Here is an 18,719-nt window from a genome sequence, read left to right on the forward strand (position 1 = left end):
GAAGCTGCTCATGCTTTGTTCTGACTTTGACTTTGTTCCCAGCTCTGATGAGAAGATGAGATAGAAACGCATCTGTGCGAACAGGTGACACACACACACACACACACATCTCCACTAATTATAATAAAATTTGTGTTTCTCTGTGTGTCTATGTGAGGACTCTGCGAAATCTGGATGAGGAATTGTAAACACTCATTGTTTTTTGCAACAGCAATTGTTACTACTGTTGCTATGACAACAGCCTCATGACCACAGGACATGAGGCTGTTGTGTGTGCAAATGTGTGTATGTGTGTGTGTGTGTGTGTGTGTGTGTGTGTGGGGGGGGGTCTATATGGAGGAGGCTAACTGCAGGGTTTACCACAACGTAACACATGCACACGGCCTTAGCCTCACCTGCTGACAAATAGGAAAACAGGATGAAGCTAAATTAAGACAGCTGATTGTGTCGATCAGGTGCATCGACACTGAATCTTGTGACATGACCAGACCAATGATGTGAGCAGGTTTGTCACATGTGTGTGTGTATGTACGTATTGTGTGTGTGAGCTGATGCTCTGCTCAGTCTGAGGCATCCATTTTTAAATCTTTAGTTCTCTATCACCATGGCAACATCCATACTGCTTTCATCTTGCTGTTCGTTAAGGCCTCAGTTCATTCAGCCACCAACGGTTGGAGACGGAGCCAGAGACGGCGGTGTCAAAGTGTTGATGAGGAGCAGTGGTGGGAACAAACACGCACGCACACCCACACAGTGTCTCACACGATTCTGGGATCCTAAGTAATCCAAGACTGTGAGACACAGCAGGAACCTGCAGCCTGTGTCACAGACTCATCAGGGAAAGCTTCAATGTATTCTGGATGATGTTATGTCTGAACCAATCAACCAAAGAGTTTGTGATGACATCATGATTCAGGGTCACATGACACAGTAAGCTCTTGTGCTCCTGTGTGTCACTCACTGTGAAGGGGTGGAGCTGTGGAGGAGCTGGGTTCCCGCCAATGAATAAGACTAACTGGTTGGAGGGGCGGAGTTTATAAGTGACATCACCTGCAAACTAATTTCTACACAATATCACAACTGCATGACATTCACTCACATCACAATGATGATGATGATGATTGTTTCCTCCCTATCAAGTCTTCTTGAACACTCTTTGCAACTTTGTCACCTCATCTCCTTGTCACCCTATCAGCTCACTGAAGGATTTTGTCAACAAACATAAATAAAACACTGACAGTAACAACACAAGTGATGGTGTCCGTCCTCCATCAGTGTGTGTGTTTCGACCTCAGCGCCATCTAAATAATTGATCACTCCTCCCTGACCGGGGGTGGGGGGTCTGTGTGTGTGTGTGTGTGTGCTGATGGGGGGTGTGATGAAAATTTTATGAGCTGATTTGCTGAACGTGTAGAAAATTCAAAGCTGGTTTTAAATGGCGCCGACATCTTTTCTTCGTGTGTGTGAAACAGTTCAACTCGGTGAGTCAACCCGGTTCAGTTTTTCATTAATTAAACTTCAATAAAATTAAATAATAAACTCATCACACTTGATGAGATGAGCCGGTTGGGGGAAACCCTGCAGGTCTGCTGGCTCGGATGATCGTACGTGGACAAGTGAAGCAGAAGGGACCAGATGAAAACCAGCTCTGCAGTCGAGACCTCAGGACCAGGACTCTTCGGTGCTGAATGTAACCGGAAGTGTGTGGTCTTATTTTGAAGTGCTCAGGAAGCAGCTTCCGCCGGAAGCAGCGGAAAAGTGGATTTGTTTTGAGTGACGGCGTCAGCAGCCGCGGACTCACCTGACGGACCGCTCTGACGTCAGCCAGGTGAGTCGGACAGCCGGAGATGACCGAGTGGAGGACTGGTCTGACTGGACTTCAATCCGGTCCACGGCCCCGTGCTGAGACAGACCCCCATGCTAACCAGGCTAAATCCACCGTGCTAACTGACCCTGGTCCGGTCCCGGTCTCTGGGGTCAGGACCACGATCGCTCTCTCGGTAAACCAGCTGTCGTCACGGTTCAAACCGAGCGGGACTGGAGAGGACCCGGGGTCGGTGTCAGTCTTGTGCTGACCTAGTTTCCTAGTTCCCGGACTCAGATCGACTCGAGATTAAACGATTTACCGATATACAAAGTGGTCATTTACATCCGGGTTACAAAATAAGAGTCTAAAATCAGTATTTAAGAGGAAAGACATTTGCAAATTAAAGGACCCCAAACCATGACCCGAATCCCTGACCTGGTCCAGATCCGGGTCTGACTCTTACGAAGACTTGGTCCTTGATCTGGACCAGCAGCTGAGTCCTCATCACTGAGCTCATATTCGCAGCAGAAAAGACCAGATCTCCGCATCATTGTGATTTGAGTAACCTGATCAGTTATTGATCAGCTGATCGGGTTGTTTTTGTCTTTGCAGGACGAATTCATATTTCAGTCCATCTTTGAACTGTCTCTGCCAGTCAAAGCTCATCTCCTCTGGCGTCATGGCTCTGATCTCTCTGGAAGACCTTGAGGGATTGGACGACGAGCAGCTGGATGATGACATCACAGACAACCCTGAGCCAATGGGCGAGGAGGACAGAGACCGACTGCTGGCTCACTGGCAGGCGGTCGCCAGCACCCACCAGGTGTCCGTCCCCCCAGGTGAGTGGCGGAGGTCCAGCTAGACTAAGACCAATGTCCTGCATGTGATTATAAAGTCTAGCTCCAGGACCAGACAGAAGAGTTGGGGTTGGAAACAGACCTGATTCTCTTGAGACCCTGCTGGAGGATCAGGTCTGCTCCTGTTTTTCAGGTGTTACTCAGTCCTGAGGGCAGCGTCAGACTTGATCTAGCAGAGGCTGTCAGAAGGTCTGGACCTGGAGGTGGTTTAGGTGTCCCTCACCTGGACTTGTTTTTCAGACATGACTGGACCCATACAGGAAATGACTCGCAACAGCCAGCAGCGAGAGCCCCTCACCTTCGCTCCGATTTCCCGCCACGAGAAGGTAAGGAGTGGGACAGTAGGCCACATGTAGACCCCAACCCCGGTGCTGTCTGCTCAGATAGGTGTGGTCTTCCCCACAGATGGGGGAGGTGCTGTATGAGGAGCGGGTCTACCCTGCAGGACACTGGGCCTGTGTGAGTCAGGGGGAGGAGCTTTATGAGCAGAGCATCTCCATGGCCTTCATGAAACTGATGCGCTTCATCTGCAAAGAGAACTCTGCAGGTTAGATTCTATCCCCAACACACCTTATTTAGCACCTCCCACTGACATCACCCCCTACACAGACCAAAATGAACTCCCCTGTCCTTGTTAGGTGCGATTCAGTGTTGATTTACAGTGTTGCTGTGTGCAGGTAGATACCTGGGAATGACCGTTCCTGTGATCAGTAACATCCACGTTAAGAAGGATGGAACATTTGAGAAAGATGTCCAGACTTCCTTTTTCCTGCCCATTGAGTTTCAGACAACACCCCCCCAGCCCTGTGACCCTGACATCACCATCATCTACAGAGAGCCAATCAGAGTTGTTGCCAGGTTGGTACATCATTCCCTCTGTCTACATGCTGGCTCCATCAGAGCCATGGTTCAACCAACAGAAAAAAATCTGATACAACACAAAGAACCGGACACCTTAGTTTTATGGCGACTTCACAAAATCAGTATGCTGTTGCTTTCATCAGATGCGTTTCTGCTTGGCTGACAGGACATTTCTGGGGACGACCACAGAGGAGACAGTGGCCCGTCAGATCAGTCTGCTGTGGGAGATCCTTGGTGTCACAGATGACCTCCAACGAGATGACTACGTGGTGGCTGTGTACGAAAACCCGGGCGTTCCACGGCGCAGGAATGAGATCTGGTTCATCAGACGCACTCTGTAGACTCCTCCCTCTTCTACGTTTCCCTATGACTGGCTGGTTTTGTTGTTGACACACTTCCTGAAGTTGAGTTTGATTTTCTTTTAATATCAAACTAACCAATCAGAGCAGGTCTTGGCACTAAGCCATATCTTCAATCACTCCTGTCCAATCAAAATACCTGTCTCTCAACCAGCTCAGATGATGTCACTTCCTATTACACCTACCCGTTATCAGAATGATTTACATGTGCAGGTCTGGAGGGAAAATCAGAACAAAGATTAGTTTGATGACTGAAGGACAGTTGGGTGTTCAGACTGACCTTAGACTGTTCTGGCTCTGTGGTTTTGGCAGTGCCACAAGACCGTGTGACAAATAGTTCTGAGGTTTTCATCTGCAACCCTCCCTCCCCCACTAACTGACCAAACCGTTTCATTGTTATTTTAACTCATCTGTGTTGAAAACATTAAAGTGTGAATTTTGTTCAGTCCAATGTTTGTTTTTTTCTACAAACTCCTTCATGAAGGAACCAAAAAAACCCAACTTTATTTACAAAAACCAATCTGAGGTCTTTAAGAAATACACTCTAAAACTAATAAAAAAAAAACAAAACTAAGAAAGACAGGAAATAACAGGAACTCAGGGTGGTGCTCTGGTATGATGTCATCCAGGTAAGCTCAGATCAGGTCAGCCACTGCAGAGAGAGAACAGACATTGTAGTTAACAAACCTTCAAACTGGACAATGGAAGCAGGAAGCACTGGATCACGAACATTCAGGACCTTACAGACACATCCGACACCAGAACCTATTTTAGTGTGACATGATACCACCATCAGCAGAAAGGAACAAAGGCTGTGATTGGCTGCCAGCTGCTCGTACCGTTCATTGGCATCTCGTCAATCTGGGTGGAGTAGTACTGCTCGATGTCTCTCAGGATCCTGATATCATCGTTCTTCACAAAGTTGATAGCCACACCTTTACGACCATAACGACCAGATCGACCAATCCTGGAGAAGGTTAGAGGATAACTTGGGTCATTCAGATGACTGAAAGTTTGGGCAGACTTTTGACTGGTAGTGTATATTAATTCATATTATTATAAAACAAATCCTTGTCTACTCCAGGTGGTTACTAAGTGTTTATGAAGGTGGGGACTACTTTCTGTGGAGTGATACGCAGTGATGTGGTGACGTACCTGTGGATATAGAGCTCTCTGTTGTTGGGCAGGTCGTAGTTGATGATCAAAGAAACCTGAGGAACATCCAAACCTCGAGCCCAGACATCAGTAGAGATCAGGACACGGCTGAAACATAGAGCATCACAATGAGCATGTTCATCATCATCAACAGTCATACACCATCAGCCACAAATATCTTCGGCACCTGTCAGGATCAAGTGACCACTGTCTCATCAACAGCTGTTCTATTCTAAGAGCCGCTTATATTCCACCATTGAATAACTTCATTCATGAAAAAACAATCAGCATCAGTCACACGATCAGTCCTGGTGTCCATTACCTGGCTCCTGATCTGAACTCCTTCATGATGGACTCCCTCTCCTTCTGGGGCATGTCTCCGTGCATTGAGGACACAGTGAAGTTGGCCTCCCTCATCTTCTCTGTCAGCCAGTCCACCTGAAACACACACATGCACTCAATTTCCCATGAGTCTCTGCTGCACACTGCCAAGACCTGAACCGAGATCCCGTCTCCCAAGTTTTTTTTTTTACTGGTCTTTAACTGGAAAAACTACACAGATGGTTCCAGGGCTTAAAGTAAGAAAAAATCCTGTAATGACAAACTCAGAACTGAGAATCTTATATTCCACCTCGGAAATTTACAGGTTAACTCAGAAGAGAAAAATTAAGTTTGGCATGTCACCATTTGCTGAATGCTAAAACATGTGCAGCAGCCATTTATGTTTATTTTGGAAGCAGTAATTTCCAAGTTTGACAATTCAGAGCTCATTTTTCTCAAGTTGTTTAGAATGCAGCATCACCTGCTGCTTGATCTCAACCAAGTTTTCCAAGACCCAACCCCACCCTACTTCTGATTGGCTAGTGATGTTAGTTTGGTTGAGAGGGAAAGCTGCCTTACTCTCATTCCATTGGTAGGCAAAGTCAACGGACAATATCCCATATCAACAAGTTTTTTTTTTATGTTGATCTCTTTTTAATCTCAGTCCAAAGAAACTCACCAGAGATCTGGCATGGTTCCGGAATTCCTTTAAGCCCTGCGCTTCATTTTGAAATCTGAGCTTAGTGTCAGAACTGTTCACCTAAGGCAACACTCTTAATAATTCTACTCCAAGATAAAAGCCACACAAATTAGGGGGCGTGCCCTGTTGACTGACAGCTTATGAAATTCATATTCCTGCTAATCAGAATCATAAATAGTTTTATTGCCACGTATGTGTAAACATACTAGGAATTTGACTCCTGTGTTTCTACCTTAGACAAGGGAAAGACAAAAGAAATTTAAAAAAATAGATTCACGCACACATATACAATGAAATTAGAAATATTTGTAGTTGAGTCCACATCATCTCAGCTAACTGAGTAGAGCACACTCCCTTCTCTGATAAATCTGAACCCATCGTCTTTCTGATACAATGGTACTGAGAGCTCAATACGCTGCCCAACACTGTCCCCAGAAGGACTCCTGTTTTGTTTTTTTTTTACTGTGTTGCGAGTGTCTTGTCAAATTAAGTTAGTGTCTCAAGCTCTCAGGGCCACTGTATTCTAATCATAGAATAATAATGGGCAAGCTTTTCCCGGTCGGGACAAAAACTGGGCCCTCATGCTCAGCTCTCAGGTGACTTAGCAGCATATGAAGATTCTTTTGGTGTCCTTCATCAGCTTCAGTAACAGCCTGCTTTCAGGCTCCAAACAATATGGCTGCTTGCAGCTGAGTCAGAATGCCATCTGGTGGATGACCAAAGAATTGCATGTTCTGTGTGTATTAAGTGTTTTGTTGAGCCTGACCTTCCTCTTGGTGTTGCAGAAGATCACGGCCTGTGTGATGGTCAGGGTGTCATACAGGTCACACAGGGTGTCAAACTTCCACTCCTCTCTCTCCACAGCCACAAAGAACTGCTTTATCCCCTCCAGAGTCAGCTCATCACTGAGGGCAGGAGACATCCATGCAGACAGACAGAGAGAGAGAGAGAGACAGACAGACAGACAGACAGACAGAGAGAGAGACAGACAGAGAGAGAGATTCACTGAAACTGCAACATCACCCATAAGGATCAGGTAGAGCCTCACTCTGGTCCAGCCTCACAGAGTCCATAGCTATCTAGATCTATCTTTAGAGCTCAGGGTCGACCCCTTGATCTGTGCTCTTGGACTGACCGTTTCACCAGAATCCGGATTGGGTCAGTCATGAACTTGTTGGTCATCTCCAGGATCTCGTGTGGTAGCGTGGCGCTGATCAGGACCACCTGCGTGGCGGGGGGCAGGTAACGGTACACGTCGTATATCTGCTCCTTAAAACCTGAATAGAAAACAACAAGTCCGGCTTCTACTGTCCCATCTGATGGATTGGAGTGGTGGTCCCACTCTTAATCCCCCCCCCGGTGCTAAATCTCACCCTTGTTGAGCATTTCATCGGCCTCATCCAGAACCAGCATTTTAATGGCTCTGGTCCTCAGACTCCTTCGACGAATCATATCTGCAAGACAGCTAATGTTCAATTCCTTTTGGCTGCTTTGGTGACCAATCAGTGTTCAGGACAGAAATAGGTAATTACTCTGAGGTCACAGTTGCTGACATACCAAACACTCGTCCAGGTGTACCGGCCACCACATGCTGCCCATAATCCAGCTTCCTGATGTCCTCGCCTACGTTGGTCCCTCCAATGCAGGCGTGACACTGAACATTCATGTAGTCTCCCAGAGCCAGCAACACCTGGTTGAGGAGAGAACCAATCAGTGAACTGAGCATGTCACTATAAAGCCTGCTCATGTGATTAGCTGGTTGTATCTGCACAGTCGAGGTTACCTTCTGAATCTGTCCTGCCAGCTCTCTGGTAGGAGCAAGAATCAGGGCCTGAGTTTCCCTCACCTGTGGAGAAGACACATCAGAACATAATGTCATCAACTGCCCACCTGAATCAAAAATGTGCTCATTCATTTGCTCCTGACCCCTGACCTGGATGTCCAGACACTGCAGCACTGACACGCAGAAGGTGGCTGTCTTTCCTGTTCCAGACTGAGACCTAAACACACCAGAAAAAAGCTGTTAGAGACCTGGGTCGGACAGGCTCAGTCCTGTCGTCAGGTGCTGAAGTTCTTACTGTGCGATAACGTCTCGGCCTTTGATGATCTGTTTGATGGCTCTCTGCTGGATCGCAGACGGTTTTTCAAAACCTGTGACAGAAAACACAACCACATTAAACCACTGGAAACAAGAGGCACAGCTGGGCACGGATCTTCATCACTTAGTACCACCAACATCCGACTGATACAAACATGAGTTCCGCCCAGATGTTAGATCAGGTCAACGTGTACAACAGAAACTCTTTGAGTGATAGTCCTGACTGACTCAGAACCGCATTTACATTTCGGATGATTTAATGATCCGAGTCTAGCTCCCGTTACTGTCAACACACAACCTGCTTCGTCAGAAGACTGTTTGACCGGAGAATCACACCGAGATTAGCGGGAGTCCAACCAACATCGTCTGTATTGACCGAGGTTTCAGCTAGGAAGCAGCCGGGAACTGCTAATGCTAACCGGATAGTCAATGAGCGTTATCCCGCTTTACTCACGATAAAACGGGTTAAGTCAAACTTGCGAGTCTAGAATTAGCTAAACTAAACCCAAGCTGTGAACTTAAGTCGGAGAAGTCAACTCCGCGAAACTGAACAAACAATTAGCTTTAGCATCCTAAGCAAAGTCTCCCCTGGGGGGCCTCATGGATCCTCGACCTACCGTAAGCGTAGATGCCGCGGAGCAGGTCTTCTCGGAGGCCCATAGTGTCGAAAGTGGGGGTGACATCTACCTCTTCGCTTGTCTCAAACTCCACCTTGGTCATGTCCTCCTCCTTCAGGATCCTTTTCCTGCCCTGCGTCCCGGCGGCAGCCATCGTCCTCTTAGCGTTTTATTCGACAGAAACTCGCGAGTCGAAAGGAAGAGCGCGGTCGTTGGCGCTGCTAATGGCTAACACAGGGAAAGGCTGCCGCATGTGTCGCGCTGGTGACGTAAGGCGCGTTGTGTGACGTCACAAATACGAAGCTATTATATAGCAGTAGGATAATATGAGCAGTAGGAGAAGATGTCACAATGGAAGGGAGCAGCAGAGTGTAATGATAACAAGAGAGAGAGAGAGAGACATGGGGGGCAAAGGGGCTCCCAACAACAACAAAAAACAAAAAGCAGTAGTTTCCTAACCTTAACTGTATTGTTCTGAACTTTACTGGGAGCTGATGAAGAGAAGCTAACAGGAGAAATGTGATCTCTTTTTTCAGTTCCTGTTTATATTCATGCAGCTGCATTCTGAATCAGCTGAAGGCTTTCAGAGAACTGTCAGGACTTAATGATAGTGATGAATTACAGGAGTCAGTCTGGAGGTAACAAATACATGGAGTCGATCTTTCAATTTCTCTTCAGACAAGATTTTTTCTGATCTTTCTAATATTACGTAGGTGAGAGAAGGCCGTTGTAGGGACTTGTTTTATATTAGGGCAAAGGACATGTTCTGATCAAAATGACTCAGAATTCTAACACTGGAGCTGGAGGCCAAAGGCTGTAATGCCGTTCAGAGTGACCCCATAATGCTTTGCTAAGGTGTTTAGGCCCGAGTAAAACAACCTCAGTATGTCTGAATGTAGAAAAAAGTTCCTGATCACCCAGGCCTTTGTACTAATAGATACAATTTTTTGTTAAATGACTCCTCACTCCATCGCGCCTCCACCCAATAACGTTCTTCTGATGGGGATGTAGCATCTTGAACAGGAACCAGGATGAAACCCGACTCCTCCCGCAGAGCATTTGTGAGCCGGACTGACTGCCATGTCTTCACTACAACCACCAGCACAGACATCATCTCAATGATTAATCACTGATTTATTGAAGAATATGCACAATGTTCAATGTTAGCTTAGCAAGAATAATATGAGGACCACCCTCTGCCCTGGGGCTTTGTATGAGACTGAACCCCCTGAAGATCTCATAAAAAGGTCCACGCAGTAAAACTGGCCATTCCAAAACTTATACATACACATTTAAAAAGATATCTGCTTCAGCTTGTGACAGGAGGGGGAAAAAAAAAAAAGTCAGCATGGAGCATGACTTCACATCAAGAAATTTAAAAACAGCTTTATGAAACCTGTCCTCTGGTCTGATGAGTTCTTGTACAGAACTGGACTCAGACCAGCTCTTCAGAGTCCACTGTTGAGTCCAAGATCAGACCCACAGGATCAGATCAACAGCACAATGACCAAACACATGATGAGCTGATCAATAATCAAACTCAATAAAAACGCATGGCATGATCAAACACAGTATCCTGATCTCTGTCACTTCCTCCTTGTCGACACAGCCAATGGGGCAGAAAAAGGTCCTCTATGTTTTGTTGTTCATCTAAAAAAAAAAAACAAAAAAAAAAACAAAAAAAAAACCACTACATTCATCATACTGTTGTACCACACGCGCACACACAAAGGTGATGTGGTGATGTGATGATGTGATGATGATGGTGGTCATTTTTATTTCCAGTTGGAACATTAAAGGGCCGTAATGTATGTGTTTTTACTGCCACTGCAGGGAAGTGTGTTACCTGTGAGAACAGATGCTGGACAGACTGGACTCCACAGAGACTTATCTGACCAGAGCTAGCTGTTAGCCTTCACTCTTCTACTGAGGTTAGCATGCCTTATGTTTCCACCTCTGGAGACAGATGTTGGTGAGTCAACGAGGACGTTTGATGCTGAACTGCAAAGTATACAGCTTTTAATGCTTTTAATAACATTAGCCATGTAGCAGTGGCTTAGTGAAACTTGTGGGTTCCTTTAGTAACCAACTGTGCGTTATTTTCTATGTCCACGCCACATGTTTCTTCATGGTGTGTTTACTCTGTGAGAGTGAAAAATAACAGGAAGTGAACCAGGAAGAGAAAAAAATAAAAATGACTGTTTGTGATGATGATGATGGTGGTGTATTTGCATGTTTTGTTTAATCTCTGAAATCTGTCAGGAGCTTGTCAGGAGTAGTAGTCCTCACAGGGACCAAGGGGTCCTGGTCAGGGTCTGGGTTAGACTCTCCACAAGGAATAGAAGTCAATGCAAAGTCCTCACAAGACCTGCTGCACGACCATGTGCATGTGATGCGACAATCAGTCGTCCTTTGATTGGTGGACGTCCAGACTGACGACCTGCAGCTCCGTCAGATTGCTGCTGCTGCTCTGCTGACTGATCACCATCTGAACGAGGACACAAATAGACATGAGCAGACGATCACAGAGTCATAGAGCCATAACTACTGTTCACTGTTGTTATACCGGGTGGAGCTGGACAGCTGACACCGGGATCTGAGTGGCCACCGGAGGCAGAGATGTGAGGAAGACCTGCGGCACAGCGCCTGACAGAAACACACAAAAAATATTTTAGAGCATAACAAACTAAACACTGATCATGATGATTTCACAGGCTTCAGATATCAATATGGTCCTACCAGAGTCATGTGACTGGTTGTGGCCAGTTGAGGGGAAGGTGTTCAGAACAGTGAGGCTGCCATCGGCCAGTGACGGCGTCTGTGCAGCATACATTACTGTGTGACCACTCGGGTACATCATGTGACCTGCTACAGATGAGGAAGAGGAAGATGAGGAGACAACGGAAGGTGGAAGACTGGCTGCAGAGAGAGACAGAGAAAGAGTAAACAGATCAGGATCCAATTAGAACAGTTTCTCCTGTATTACAGTCACAGACTGAGGTCTGATCAGTTCTAACAGGTCTGAAGCGGGCCACAGATGGGGTCGTGCTCTTACCTGTGGAGGAGGGGGGGCTGTGTATGTCTGAGCTGTTCTGATTGGTGGAGGTCTGCTGACTGCTGGTTTGAACCTGAATCGTCTGCAGCTGCTGAGAGACTCCGCCCCCTGATGACCACACAATGTTGATGTACAGATGAAAATTCAGCAGGTTCAGCAGGTGAAATGTGTTACCTGTGATAACAGGTGCTGATGACCACAGCTGGTACTGTAGCTGGAAAAATTAACACTGCTTTTTTCCCCCACCTCTGGAGACAGATATTGGTGAGTCAAGGAGGAAATTTGATGCTGAAATCTCCAACAATGCCAGACTTCACTCCATTAAACATTGGATTAAAATAACCTGTAAATTAACAATTCTTCTTCTACTGCTTTGGTTTTAAATTTGACTTTTCTGTTCCCTTCCCAACCACTCAACTCCACAGAGTTTTTAAACCCCTAAATCAGAGACTTTCAGGAACACTCCATTTTGCCTCTTATCTGCTTGGACTGACCAGAAGAGAAACAACATGGAGGATGAATTTAATTGTCGCTGACGTCTTTGTAGCTGTTGTTGTTCAATTATGTATAACTGCCTTTACTGTTGCTGGAACTCACAACTACTGCTTCCTGGATACACCTATCACGACCATGTGATGTGTGTTTTCAGGCATGTTGGTGTGTATGCAGCCAAAGACTGAAGCATCAACAGCACAAACATATACACACACTCAGACACATATCGACACACAGCTTGCTGACCTGACAGTGACACGGTGGCAGGGAGGCGGAGTAACGTGGTTGGTTGTGGGGGGGGGGCGTGCAGCGTGGTAGTGTGGCCTGGGGTGACAGGGCCCTGTATGGCCAGCGGCTGACCCTGCAGCTGGCTGAGGGGGATGGTGTGTGTGCCGGGGGGCAGCGATGTACCTGTAGACAGGTGAAGGGTGTAGGGCCGGACCAGAGAGAGGTTAGCTGCCAACAGACTGAACACAAGCACCAGGAGTGAGGGTCTGAAATGAGCTGCGAGGCTGGTGTTGGTCAGTCTGTGTATGTGGTGGTTGTGGTGGTGGTGTGGGTGGATTGGGGGGGCGGGTGCAACGAATCCTGTCCTACTACCTGGCATCAAGGTGAAGCCTCCAGGAAGAACAACACTGGCTGATGTCTTCAGTACCGTCCCATTGGAAGAACAGGGGGACGGCTGCCAGGAGGGGGCACTGGTCTGCACTTGCATGGACACAGAGGATGAAGACGATGAGGACGAGGATGGTGAGGGCTGCGTGGTGCTGGGCAGGTTCGAAATAGTGAATGCCGGCTTTATCAGATCCTGCAGAGAGAAACAGACCAGATCTGGAGCTGTAACGTGGACTCAGGAACTCAGTCCAAGGTTCTATGACAGGCTTTAGACCTCAACAAGGATCAGGTCTAAACCTGAACCATATCTGAACCAGGAGCTAAGTGTCCCAACAAGCTACACTCATTCACACAAGGAGGTGATGACATAAAAGGAACAACCATAGCAACACAACTCTGTATTTATTTGTGTGTGTCTGGTGGTACCTTAGCAACCTCTGAGCACCCATCAGCCTCAGAAACCTGGTAGGTGAGGTCAGTTTCCTCAAAGCCTGTGGCACTCATCCTCTGATCAGAGGAGGGGTCTGAGCGAGGTGGTGAGTCTGGAGAGTTGAGGCAGGTTTGGATCAGCGCTTTCCCCGTCTCCGAGGTGATCATCGGCTGTAGCTTCCTGGTAGCAAAGGTGTACACGTGACCTGTCTCACTGGCAACCAGCAGCAACACCTGAGTACCGGTCAACGTGGACAACTCATATGCCTGCAGGAGGAACAAGAGCAAAAAGAATTCTAAGGTTTTACACCTGCTGATGGCTGATGTCAAGAAAGCAATTAAGCTTAACCTGCACAGACTAGCACAGATCCTGACAGTTTTATTACCCGAAAACAATCACTTTTATTATAAAGACAAATAATAAGTGGTGGTTCTGCGGCTCTTTTTCTACGTGTTCATAAAGAAGTTTCTCCCATTTCTTTGAACAATGGATTAGTTTATGGAAATAATGACAATGACAATAAGTTAGTAATCAATCTACTCATTAGTTTAAGAAGAAATTAAGCCATTCAGGTCTTATACCAAAATTTGTATCAGTGAAGGATAGGAACAAGTTTTAATAAACTGAATGAATCAAACTGTGTGGACTAAACCAATATTTGGTCTTCTGGAGCACATGGAGGTCTGTGGCATCTGTACAGTGTACAGCTCTCTTTGTGTGTGCTGAGCCTCCATCCATATTGAGGTCACAGTTCAAAAACCAGAAACCGATGAGTCTGACCTGCAAGCTGAACCCGATCCTCAGATCAAGATAGGAAACCAGGTTTTTATGATGGTTTCTTCCACCTGGTCATATGACCACAGAGATATTTCACCTGGTTGACCTACAACCCTTACCAGATCCCACAGACCAGGGTCTAAGGGAAACACCAACCAAACACTGGCCAGGAGTCACCACCCCGAAACCAACCTCAGACCCTGACCTCTGACCTCTGCTTACCCATCATACTCACCTTCTTCATGATCCCAGTCTTCCGCTTGCTGAAAGTTGTGTACCTCCTCAACTTGTTGTCTATGAACTCCATCTTGATCTTGACTCTTCCTCTAGTTTTCTTGCCGGGTTTGGCCCCAGGTACGCCGGGATTATACCCGCTGCTCAGGCCTCCGGAGGTGGGGGCTGCTGCCTGACGCCCGACCTCCCTGTCGCTTCTCTCCCGCTTCACCCCTCTCCTGTCCCCGCCTGAACCCGTCGTATCTTCGTCATCCCCGGAGTCCGAATCCTGGTCGGAGCCGCTGTAGATCACCTCGGTGGTGAACTCCCGGTCCCCAAACTGGCCTCCGTCTATTTCGGAGGATGTGTTCGGTCCCGGTCCGACCAGCCCCGCTCCGTTACCCGTCCGTCCGGATCCGGTTCTGGTGCCCATTCCGGCGCTGCTCCCGGCCAGCATTCCCCACTGCCCCCCACCCCACCCTCCCCCCGCGTCGGCCCTAGGACCCACCTCCTCTCGGCGAGTCAAAGCTCCTGCGATAGCGGTAAGAACACCAACACTCAGCGGTGCTCGGAGCTCGCAGCCGGGCAGAGTGAGCTAATGGGACCGCTAGCTCCGGGAAGCTAGCCGGCCGAACTAACCGCAGCTAACCGGCCAATCAGTTCAGCAACAAGTCCAGACTTCCGTCCATCAAAGTCCGAAATCCCAGAGACTTCAGGCCGAACGGCCGGAGAACACAGCCGGAAAGTACACACGAGTTTTGTCGGTAAAATTTGGTCCAATTTGAGCAAAAAACTTGAATAAAGTTTAAAAGTTGTGTTTTTCTGCAGTAGTCAGTTGGCTCGGCCCCCAAATCACTCCGCTCCACATAAGGAAACGACGCGCAGCACCCGCTCTTATCCGTCCGCTGTGGAATATAGCTCTGCATACTGTGCGCACTATATCAACGTTCTTACGTTAAAATCGGATGCAGTTTGTCAGGATCGGTTAAATAACGAAGTCTTCAAACTTAATCATACAAAAGGCGTGTGACTGGTCAAGGTTGTGCGCAGGGATATTCGCAGTTGACGCTTTCTTCGGGAGATGAACGGGAACTACTTTCCTCCATATAAAGAAACAAATTTCCTTTTATGGCGTAGCCGCTCCTTATATGGGCATGACTGTCGTCCGGCACAACACTTCAAACTGCACAACCATATACACGTGGAAGGGGGGAGAGGGAAGGGGGCGGGGCTTCGTGGTTTCAGATAGTGGACTCAGTTTTCTGTAGTTCTGTAGGTCTGCTGCTCTCCCATCATCACCTTCATCATCAGCAGGAGACAGAAGATAATGCTTCCTGTCCCTCCTCCTTCTCCTCTGAGACATGTAAACCGATGGACAGTAAGCTGGGGGGTGAGAGGTCAGACAGCAGCAGATTAGTCTGAATCAAGATCAGATGATCCAATCCAGTAGAGTCCACCTCTGCCTCAGGTCTTTGGCCCTTCAGGCAGGAAGTCATCAAGTGTTCCTAAAAATGATCGGTGATACAAAATAAACAGCAGCTATTAGATCAGAAATCTATTAGCCAATCAGAGCTGGGCTATGTGATCCCCTGTGTCCTGATTGGTCAGTGTTCTGCTTGTGAGCGGGGAGCTGAACCAGGATCAGGAGCTATGTTTAGCTTGGATTAGGAGCAGAGCCTCCTTCTGTGCTTCAGAACAGCTTGTCTAAGAACCTCAGACCAGGACCAGGACATGTCACTCAGCGGCTCGACAGCCAGCAGCCGCTGGAGGAACAACAGCTTTATCCTGTTGGGGGGCCGGGACCCTCCTCTGTCTGACCAGGGCGAGACCATCATCGGAGTCTACCTGTTGCTACTGGGTGGGTACAGGGTTCACATACCTGCTGGAGATCAGGATCAGCACTGTCCCCCATTCATCCAGTCCAGACAGAGCTGCTCCTTGTCTAACAAAACCTGGATCTGAAATCAGACTTGCAGCAGAGAAAGAAACCAGGACATTTTCTCCTTCAGGACCTGAGGGGATGTTGTGGTCTCAGTGAGGCAGACAGAGAGACAGACCTGAGGGAGGGGACCCCTAGGGACCCCCATGGCCAGCTGAGATGCTCTGATCATGTGGCCTGGTCTGTCATGTGGAACAGAGGCATGAGGACCAGCTCTCAAGAAAAAACTTAATAAATAATTCTCTCCACACTCCACACCCAAGTCTGTCACTGTTATGGTCTGGTCTGGTCTAAAGGAGACTGACAGGTTCTGGTCTCTGTGCTGGTTTCAGGTTGGCTGTCCTGGTTCGGAAACAGCATCGTCCTCTTCATCCTGTATCGACAGCGAGCCACACTGCAGCCCACCGACTACCTGACCTTTAACCTGGCTGTCTCTGACGCCAGCATCTCTGTGTTCGGGTACTCCAGAGGCATCATCGAAATCTTCAACGTGTTTCAGGACAGTGGTTACCTCATCTCCTCCATCTGGACCTGCCAGGTATTGCACACCTGAGACACTTGTCATCTGACAGCCACCACAGAAACCTGATTCACACCTGAGGATGCACGACTCACATGCAGTGATGGACTCACCTGTCGCCTTTCGTGTGTCTGCAGGTTGACGGCTTCTTCACATTGTTGTTCGGTCTGAGCAGCATCAACACACTGACAGTAATCAGCATCACACGCTACATCAAAGGATGTCACCCCAGCAGAGGTCAGAGTATAGCCCTTCACTATAGGTCACAGAGGGGTCAGAGGTCAGGGGTCAGGCATGGACTTTTTAAATAGTGGTTAAAGAGCCAGATCCAGAATATTCCTTCAGAATGCAGAAATCTGTTTCTCAGAGGATAAGCCAGATTGAGGGGGAGCTGGGTGCACAGGTGGTCAGACCAATCATCTACCTGTCCAAAAATAAAACTCAGCAAAAAACCCTGTTTATAGCTATTCTTTTGAGCTTCCATTGTTTTCTGTCGGCCCCTTTGAAGGCGTGATGCACTCATTCGGTGTTCCTCCTTTATATTATTGCAAAACCAAAACATTTCTGTTGGTGCATTTGGAGTGAAACCAGCAAAGGAGAACAATTCAGGTATTTGAACTAAATTTCAACAGAGCCAGAGAAAATCAGACTGAAAGATGACTTATCACACCAAGAATTGATTTCACTTCCTGTCTGTGTGGTTGCTGGCACCTGTTTGAATTCCGTGTGTTGTGTTTCAGCCCGTCACATCAGTAAGACCAGTGTGGCCCTGAGTCTGATGCTGATCTGGATCACAGCTGGATTCTGGTCTGGAGCACCGCTGTTTGGCTGGGGAAGCTACACAGGCAGGAAACCAGCAGCCTACAGCTGCCTCATAATCATAGATTCCTACTCCCTGGCCCCTCACCTCTCTGTCCCCTCTGCAGATCGCGGGTATGGCACCTGTGAGATTGACTGGGCCAAGGCGAGCCACTCAGGTGCCTACAGGTCTTACATCGTGTCCATCCTAGTCTTCTGCTTCCTGGTCCCTGTTCTCATTATGCTCTTCTGCTATGTGTCCATTATCAACACGGTGAAGAGAGGCAATGCCCTGTCAGCGGAGGGAGACCTAACCGACCGCCAAAGGAAGATCGAGAGAGATGTCACCATCGTGAGTCAGTCCTGCCCAGAATCCTCTGTTCAAGCTGTATCCTGCAGTGAGCCCACATCAGTCTATCCTCACTGTGTCTGCTTCAGGTTTCCATAGTGATCTGCACAGCCTTCATCCTGGCCTGGTCTCCATACGCTGTGGTGTCTATGTGGTCCGCCGGGGGCTACCATGTGCCAAACCTTACCAGCATCTTCACCCGCCTCTTCGCCAAGTCTGCCAGTTTCTACAATCCCCTCATCTACTTCGGACTCAGTTCCAAGTTTCGGAAGGATGTGGCCGTCCTCCTGCCCTGTGCCCGTGACACCAAAGACACTGTGAAGCTGAAACGATTTAAGGCCAAGGCCGATGCCCACGGCCGCCCTGCAACAGGGGGAGTAGCCAGACGAAAAGTTCCTTTGAATCAGGCTGAGAAGAAGTACTCAGTGAGGAACAACCAGTCTAAGCCAACCTGCAGCATGGACTCTGGGATGGGAAGTCAACCCTGCCTGCATACCTCCATCAACAAAGAGGTGTTTTTCATCAACGTGCCCCAGATCTCTGAGAGTGGGTCAGAGTTTGAGTGTGAGAGACTCTGAGGGCCTCACTGGACCTGGAGGAGTACCAGCTACAGGCCTCCAATTGTGAATTATGAACACACAAAACATGATGGAGCGCCTGCCAGCCAAGAATACTGAGGTCAAAGATCATTGACTCCATCACTATTCACAGAGAAGAAGATTCTGAAGCCTGTAGTTCAGGTTCAGGTAGTGT

At 47.8% G+C, this 18,719-nt stretch overlaps 4 protein-coding genes across 8 annotated transcripts; 2 read left to right on the top strand and 2 right to left on the bottom strand.

The window, feature by feature from the left end:
* The first annotated feature begins 1,725 nt into the window (after positions 1-1,725).
* On the top strand, positions 1,726-4,329 carry soul4 (heme-binding protein soul4). 2 transcript variants are annotated; one of them, XM_029496855.1, is made up of 6 exons: positions 1,726-1,828; positions 2,420-2,646; positions 2,905-2,990; positions 3,070-3,211; positions 3,342-3,522; positions 3,692-4,329. In XM_029496855.1, exons 2-6 carry the CDS (start codon positions 2,487-2,489, stop codon positions 3,864-3,866), a joined length of 744 nt encoding a protein of 247 aa, XP_029352715.1. In that variant the 5' UTR covers positions 1,726-1,828; positions 2,420-2,486; the 3' UTR covers positions 3,867-4,329. The 2 variants fall into 2 exon arrangements, with proteins under 2 accessions (XP_029352715.1, XP_029352786.1); XM_029496926.1 differs by lacking the exon at positions 1,726-1,828 and adding an exon at positions 1,868-2,000.
* A 40-nt stretch (positions 4,330-4,369) lies between these two features.
* eif4a3 (eukaryotic translation initiation factor 4A3) lies at positions 4,370-9,023 on the bottom strand. Its single transcript, XM_029493746.1, has 12 exons — positions 8,776-9,023; positions 8,139-8,211; positions 7,994-8,060; positions 7,844-7,906; positions 7,618-7,750; positions 7,434-7,514; positions 7,196-7,337; positions 6,827-6,965; positions 5,362-5,477; positions 5,040-5,147; positions 4,724-4,851; positions 4,370-4,536 (listed from the first exon to the last, which is right to left on the bottom strand). Exons 1-12 carry the CDS (start codon positions 8,927-8,929, stop codon positions 4,520-4,522), a joined length of 1,221 nt encoding a protein of 406 aa, XP_029349606.1. The 5' UTR covers positions 8,930-9,023; the 3' UTR covers positions 4,370-4,519.
* An 873-nt stretch (positions 9,024-9,896) lies between these two features.
* On the bottom strand, positions 9,897-14,820 carry LOC115060272 (serum response factor-like). Of its 4 annotated transcripts, XR_003842257.1 has the most exons (9): positions 14,383-14,820; positions 13,367-13,636; positions 12,926-13,133; positions 12,572-12,736; positions 11,831-11,938; positions 11,515-11,694; positions 11,342-11,421; positions 10,622-11,263; positions 9,897-10,425 (listed from the first exon to the last, which is right to left on the bottom strand). XR_003842257.1 is itself a non-coding variant. In XM_029528187.1 (8 exons), the coding sequence occupies exons 1-8, from the start codon at positions 14,815-14,817 to the stop codon at positions 11,177-11,179; spliced, it is 1,533 nt and encodes a 510-aa protein (XP_029384047.1). In that variant the 5' UTR covers positions 14,818-14,820; the 3' UTR covers positions 10,440-11,176. The 4 variants fall into 4 exon arrangements, 3 of the variants coding, with proteins under 3 accessions (XP_029384047.1, XP_029384159.1, XP_029384229.1); XM_029528187.1 differs by lacking the exon at positions 9,897-10,425 and having other exon boundaries at positions 10,440-11,263; XM_029528299.1 differs by lacking the exons at positions 9,897-10,425; positions 12,572-12,736 and having other exon boundaries at positions 10,440-11,263.
* A 1,229-nt stretch (positions 14,821-16,049) lies between these two features.
* Positions 16,050-18,544, top strand: LOC115035813 (opsin-5-like). Its single transcript, XM_029493864.1, has 6 exons — positions 16,050-16,218; positions 16,632-16,837; positions 16,957-17,056; positions 17,560-17,664; positions 17,746-17,969; positions 18,056-18,544. Exons 1-6 carry the CDS (start codon positions 16,092-16,094, stop codon positions 18,542-18,544), a joined length of 1,251 nt encoding a protein of 416 aa, XP_029349724.1. The 5' UTR covers positions 16,050-16,091.
* The last annotated feature ends 175 nt before the right edge of the window (positions 18,545-18,719 follow it).

This window comes from Echeneis naucrates, chromosome 1 (assembly GCF_900963305.1).
Source record: "Echeneis naucrates chromosome 1, fEcheNa1.1, whole genome shotgun sequence".
NCBI classification, from domain to species: domain Eukaryota; kingdom Metazoa; phylum Chordata; class Actinopteri; order Carangiformes; family Echeneidae; genus Echeneis; species Echeneis naucrates.